Raw genomic sequence first — 6,785 nt, 5'->3', positions numbered from 1 at the left:
TCCAGAAAATGGAAAATAATTTATCATGCCAGCAGGGCTCGCTTCCTCTAATTATTAGCGTCTGATTGCTGTTAGCAGTGCTCAAATTACCCGTATTGGTCGTCCTGTCGCTGTGTTTACCTTATGTAGTCGTACCCTGTGGTATTACTGTACCTTTCCCCGTGGTCCTAAATGGGCTGGCGCGTCTCCAAGGCCAGGGAGATGGTAGGTTCTGGATTCCAAGGATGAGAGCAAGCATGTTCTCCCCTCAGTGGAGAAGCAGAGGGTAGGACCTAGAGATCCTGCTCCCTCCGTGGCCGGGCTGCTTTATAGTGCTTTCTCCTCGCTCATGATGCCAAAATAAAGCCATGCCTTACGCTAGGATTTTAAACCTTTTATTTTATACATAAAAATGAGGACTAGGGATGGCCCCATCTTAAGGGCGCTGCTTCCAGCTTTGTATCGGCCTTCTTGGAGGAATGTTCACAGTGGTGGGGGGAGGCGCAGCGGCCGGGTCTAGGGGTGAGGGGTCTTAACAACCAGGGTGTCGTGGCAGGCCACTGCGATGCCCCCGATGAGGTTCAGGAACTCGGGGAAGTCCAGCTGCCCGTCGCTATTCAAATCGAGTTTCTTCATCATCCTGTCCAGCACCCCTGGGTCCTTCTGGTTCTGCAAAAGACCAAAGAGATGGGGGTCGACGGCTGCCTGGGGGCCCAGGTGCCCCTCGCTGAACCCCCCCTTGCCCCAGCTGTGGATGTTCGGCAGCAGGGGAGAGGGACGGGCAGGGGGAGGCAGATTGGAGCAGCCCAACTCTTGTCAGGCCCCACTCGGCTTCTGCTGGAAGCGAGCTCTTCCCGTTGCCCACCCATGGTGCGGGTGGGCTCAGAGGCTTTAATCGCTGTCCCGGGGTGGCGGGGGCAGGGGGGGGCTGAAGCGCGTCCCATGGGAGCCTCCTCTGGCCTGGGATCTGCTCACCTTTGTGAAGGCGGCCAGCTCGGTGTTCATGAAGGCCAGGAACTCCTTCTTGGAGAGCGTGCAGTTGTCCCCTTCGCGTCCCGCGTACCGCTGGAAGACGGCCAGCAGGGACTCGATGCAGCGTTCCGTCTCCGTGGGCTGCGGGAGCAAAAGCAGGAGTTCAGGGGAGCTCGGGACTCGCGGAAGAGGGACCTCGGCTATCTCTGGAGGAAATGGGGGCTGCAGCGGCGGGGGGGCCTCCTGCAGTCGCTTTCTTCCAGGACTCTCCTCTGCCCCAACCTGTCCGGCTGCATTTTTCTTGGGTATTAATTTCTCCGCTGCCTTGGCAGGGCGCTGTGGGGGCAGGAGGGACCCAGAGGAGGTGGGGAGTGGTTGATGGAAAAATCCCTTGGGGAGATGTCAGCTCCCAGCAGAGGAGTGTCCTGGCCTGGGAAGAGCTTGCGCTGCAGCTGCGGGGACGTGCCAGTTTTTTCCGCGCTCTCCAGCCCGGCTTGGCTGGAAAGATAAACCCGGCTCCCCCATTCCCTCCCCCTGCCCTGTCTGGATGGCGGAGAAACTCTGAGTCATGAGAGAAAAACGCGAGCGGAGTTGGTTCCCCAAACTACAACCTCTGGAGCTGGGATGGACAGGGTGAGACGGGGGGACGGGGGGATGGGGGGCTTTTCCCCCCCCCCCCCCCCCCCCCATGGCTCTGGTCTTCGGGGAGAGCTGGGGGAGCCCGCCCTTCCCTGCCTGACCTCAGCATCCTGGGGCCTCCCTGCCACATCCTGCTCTGCCCCAGGCTCAATTTGGCTTTTTTTGGTTAATGTGAGAGGAACCGAGTTGCTTCCGTGCTCAGCTGCAGCCCCTTGGCCCTTCTCCCCCCGCCCCCTACCCCGGTGCTGGGAGGGACACGGGCCGGCAGAGGCACCCCGGAGCCTGGCGATGGCCATCGGAAGCATTGGTGGGGAAAAAGAGGGGAGGGAAGGAAGGGGGAAACAGCACAGCTGCCACCCGCTGGTCCCCTCCACCTCCAGGGACCCTCTGCCCCGCCTCGTCCTGCACCCAGGCCCCCTCCCCAGCAGAGATTTAGCCCAGCCCTTGGCCCCGTCTGCTCTTTCCCTCTCGCCTTCGCCTCCGGGGCCGCGCGCAGGGAAAAGCTCCTCCGCCATCGCCCTCCTGCCCCCAGGGAGCCGCCTCTCCCTCCCCAGCTGGGGGTCCTGGTTCGCTCACCATGGCTGGGGTGTGACGAGGGGGCTCGGTCCTCAGCGGGGCCGCAGTGCGATGTGGTGGAGCCGGAGCCGGAGCGGTTATGGTTATGAGCCTCACACCGCGGCCACCGCCCTTCCTGGCGTGGCCAGCGCCCAGCCCTGACTCAGCCCCTTGGGTCGCCTTGGGCAACCGCTGCTCTAACGGCAGATCGGGACGTGCCTGCGGCTCCCGGCCCAGGCTCAGGAATGCGCCGGGCCCCTCCTTTAGATTCTCCATTCCTTTCCTTCCCAAGCTTTATTCTTCACGCTTATTTACGCTCCGGTTTTCTATTTACGCTCCCTTTTTCTCCTTCTTACCTGTTTTTGCCCTTTTGTCCTTTGAAACGCACCCTTTTATGGCTCCCTTAATTCTGTCCCCGGGCTCAGGACTAAATTCCACCCCCCCGGGGCTGCCTCGCTGCTCCCCGGAGCATCCCCGGAGATTTGGGCTTCCCGAAGGCAGAGCAGGCAGCGATCCCCTGCCCCCTGTCCTGCTTTGAGAGGACTAATTTCTCTTCTAATGCTTGGGCAAACGGCACTTCTAGAAGACCCTAGTGCCTGAATTTGTGAAAATATTTACTTTACAGCCAGCTCTGGGGCGCGGGTTTCAAGATCTCGCTGTTTTCAAGCTCACCAGGTGCAGGGATGAGGAGGAGCGAGAGCCGGGCACTTGCCCCAAGCTCCCAACAGGGTTATTTCATACCATTCAGTAGAAATTAGGAAGTTTGCTGAGGAGTTTTCTCTCTCCCTTGCTGGCTGCCATCCTGAGAACTCCTCGCCCCGACGCCGGAGCCCGGAGCCCTTCCCTTCCTCCCGAAGCCGCAGGGTCCCACATTTGCTATCCCTGGGGTGAGTGCGCAGCTTCCCATGATAGAGTAAGCTGAGCAGAATCATATATTTTGTATTGGCGTCAGGATCAATATTGGTTCTTTAGTGTTAAGAATGTTAATTATTTAGTCTTATCCTGTTAAATCTCTTTATATTTCAACCCTCCTTGTTTTTTCCCCATTCCCCTTCCCGGGTGGGGAGGGCTCATCAGGTGAGGACCTAATTGTCTAAACGACACTCAGTTGTGGGTTCCTCAAACCTTGACACCGACGCAGCTGGGGCTGCCCACGACCTTTCCCCCTTCAGCCCTACCGGCTCCCAGCTTTGCCGGTGCCACCCTGTCACCTTCTCATGCTGGAAAAAGCCAGGGGAAGGCAGCCCTGTGGGGTTGGGGTGCTGTGCTGGGGGCTGGATTTGTCCCCCGTGGGTCTGAGCTCCCGGCCGGAGCTGGCCGTACTGCAGAGAGAGAGACGCCGGAGGGCTGAAATCAGGAGACGGGGATGGACCTGGATGAGCTGGAGAGGTGGGCCCGAGCAAACCTCGTGAAGCTCAACAGGGCCAAGTGCAGGGTCCTACACATGGGTGGGGACAACCCTCAGTAGGGGCTGGGGGATGAGGGGATAGGGAGCAGCCCTGCGGAGGAGGACTTGGGGGTCCCGGTGCATGAAAAGCTGGATGGACGTGAGCCAACGATGTGCACTCTCAGCCCAGAAGGCCAACCGCATCCTGGGCTGCATCAAAAGAAGCGTGGGCAGCAGATCCAGAGAGGGGATTCTGCCCCTCTGCTCCGCTCGGTGAGAGCGCTGTGTCCAGCCCTGGAGCCCTCAGCACAAGAAGGACATGGAGCTGTTGGAGCGGGGCCGGAAGAGGCCATGGAGATGCTCCAGGGGCTGGAGCCCCTCTGCTGTGGGGACAGGCTGAGAGAGCTGGGGGGGTTCAGCTTGGAGAAGAGAAGGCTCCGGGGAGACCTCGGAGCCCCTTCCAGTCCCTCAAGGGGCTCCAGGAAAGCTGGGGAGGGGCTGTTTGCAAGGGCACGGAGCGACAGGACGAGGGGCAATGGCTTTTAACTAGAGCGGGGCAGGTTTAGATCAGCCATGAGGAAGAAGTTCTTTCCACTGAGGGTGGTGGGACACTGGCCCAGGGTGCCCAGAGAGGGGGTGGAGGCCCCATCCCTGGGGACATCCAAGGCCAGGCTGGATGAGGCTCTGAGCAACCTCATCTAGTTGACGATGTCCCTGCTCACTGCAGGGGGTTGGACTGGGTGGCCTTTGGAGGTCCCTTCCAACCCAACACGTTCTGTGGTTCTATGAAGGAGGGACAGGAGGCACCCAAAAGGGCAAGTGATGCCCCCAAACAGCTCCGAGCAGGGGGACTGAGGGCTGTGGGGCTTGTGCCGCTCAGAAACCAGTACATGGGGTGGTGATTCCTGGCTGCTCCCCATCCGTCAGGAACGAGGGAAGCTGCTCAGACACGTCGTGTTTGCACAGCCGTGCAGTGGTTACGACACCTGTCCCCACGCCTCTGCCACCACCCAGGGCCCCCTTTCCCTGGGACTCCCAGCCCTGGGTGCTGCTGTTTTACCCCAAAAGCTTCGGGGGGAGCCTGGGGCGGGGAGGGCAGGATAACGCTGGGATGTGCTCTGGGATCTGGGACAGCTTCCAGGAACGGGGCTCTTCGGGAAATCCTGCTGGAAGCTGTGACTCAGCACGGGGAAAGGGAAGCAGTCGATCGCCGGGGGGGGATGGACGTCCATCCCCAGTCTGTTTTTCTTTCTTACCCCAGTTTCCTCCCTCAAAACTCTCCTTTTTTTTGCATTGGGGAAAAAATACTTCCCCTCATCCAACCCCTCCCAAACTGGAAACGGTTCATGTAAATCCAAAGGATTTTTCAAACCTGGGAGCTGAGGGTGGGAAACCTGCCACTCTTCTTGGATTTTGCACTTCCACCTGTAGTTTGCAAACTCCTTTTTGTGCCCCCTTAACAATAAAATAGGAGCCAGCTGGGGGCGGGGGATAAGTGTTATTTCCCCCTTTTTGCAAGAGCAAATCCCAGCCGGACCCATCCTGGCCGCAGTGGGGGATTTTGGGAAGGTGTTTCTGTTTCTTGCTGCCGCTGGGGGTGTGTTTGCAGTCAAGGCTTTGGCCCCGTTCGCAGACGGACCATCTGTGCTGCCATATGGTTGTCACCGAGACGCGCCGCAGCCACGTGTGCGGAGCGGACATCGCTGAGAGCATCGTCCCCCGGCTGGGATGGACCCTCCCGAGTCCCTCTGCCACCAGGTTCCAAGTGGCATGGGATGGTGGCCGTGGTGAGAAGCCCTGGGGCTGCATCGGGCTATGGTGGACCTGAGATGCCCTTGTTCCTCCTGGCCGGCCCTGGTACCAGCCTGGTTGCATTTAAGAGCAAGACACAGAGGGTGCCGGCGTTGTCCTCGCTTCTCTCTTGCAGAATTGCAGCCCTATCTGCTGCTAAGGGAACTGGTTCTCTCTTAGAATCACGGAATCCTGGAATCGCCGAGCTTGGAAGGGACCTGTCAGATCATCGAGTCCAACCGTCACCCTAACCCTGACAAAAACCATCACCAACCCGTATCTCTAAGCACCACGTCTGCACGGCTTTTAAATCCCTCCGGGGATGGTGCCTCCACCACTGCCCTGGGCAGCCTCTTCCAATGCTTGATAACCCTTTTGGTGTAAAGTTTTTTCCCAATATCCATCCTAAACCTCCCCTGGCACAACTTGAGGCCGTTCCCTCCTGTCCCATCGCCTGTTCCTTGGGAGAAGAGACTGATAAAATCTGCTTTTCTGCCAGGGAGGGTCATGGATGTTCCGTCTCCAGCCTTGTGCACTGTGTGTGAGATCCGGGGTTTTTTCCCTGCCGTGCTGCTACCCAGGGATCCAGGAGAGGGCCCAGGTACAGGGCAGCCCAGGGGAAGAGGCAGACGGATGCATGTGACCAGGAAAATGGGTGTCTGGGTGTCTTCTAACCATCAGTGGGTTCTCACTGTCCCTCCCCATAGCGCACAGCCACATCCGCACGTCCCCCGGGGGGTGTCAGATCACAGCTGAAACCATGCAGATCAGTAGCGAGGATTGGAGTTTGAGAGTTATGTGGGCTCCTAGACATGTAGGAGGGGGAATTTGGTGGGATTTTCAGCAGCCCCTGTCTGGATTAAGTACCTGGGATTAGGAGGGACGTGTGGTCTGAACTGGGGCAGCCTCCCAGCAGGCTGAGGCCCTTGTAGAAATGAGATACCAGGATGAAGGATGGCAGCAGTCGGTGCAGTCATCAGTTATTTATTCTGATTTTTCATGCAATACATCAGTGTGAAGAAGAAAGAGACCCCCCCGCCCTCCACCCACCACCGTTACCCTGCAGTAACCACAGCTCGACTCAGCTGCTTCAAAGCCTCCGTGAGGCTGGAGCACGGATTCTGCTCAGCTCTTCGGGGAGCAGAAAGGTGTAACCAAAACCATTGAGTCTACAAAAGTGGGACTTTCCCCCCACCCCCCCCCCCCCAGCCTCAAGGATTTTCAGGCCCCAGAATGAGTACGATCGAGCTCCTGGCGTTTTTAATCGTTTTTTTTCCCATGTTGCACAGCAGAAGCTAACAGGAGAGCCAGTCACGGGGCTAAGGGAGACATGAGTGCAGCGAGATGCAAAACAGTCATGCCACAGGGTAGAAGAGATGACAGGAACACAAAGGACAGACCCGAGGAATCCAATTAGAGCAGAAAAGTGACTACATACTGCGTTAAGGTGGGTAGACATGAT

General features: G+C 58.5%; 1 protein-coding gene across 1 annotated transcript; it reads right to left on the bottom strand.

Annotated features, from left to right (window-relative positions):
* Positions 1-358: 358 nt before the first annotated feature.
* Positions 359-2,295, bottom strand: S100A11 (S100 calcium binding protein A11). The gene is made up of 3 exons (XM_074566854.1): positions 2,167-2,295; positions 955-1,092; positions 359-648 (listed from the first exon to the last, which is right to left on the bottom strand). Exons 1-3 carry the CDS (start codon positions 2,167-2,169, stop codon positions 496-498), a joined length of 294 nt encoding a protein of 97 aa, XP_074422955.1. The 5' UTR covers positions 2,170-2,295; the 3' UTR covers positions 359-495.
* Positions 2,296-6,785: the final 4,490 nt, after the last annotated feature.

The sequence above is a fragment of the Larus michahellis genome, chromosome 24, assembly GCF_964199755.1.
Source record: "Larus michahellis chromosome 24, bLarMic1.1, whole genome shotgun sequence".
Lineage (NCBI taxonomy): Eukaryota > Metazoa > Chordata > Aves > Charadriiformes > Laridae > Larus > Larus michahellis.
The sequence above is the reverse complement of the archived record's forward strand: the minus strand, read 5'-3'. Positions and strand labels throughout refer to the sequence as shown.

Excerpts from the sequence above, each read along its gene's own strand:
- S100A11 (XM_074566854.1), bottom strand. Across the intron at positions 649-954 it reads AGCTGGCCGCCTTCACAAAG|AACCAGAAGGACCCAGGGGT; the intron begins GTGAGCAGATCC and ends GGTCTTTTGCAG.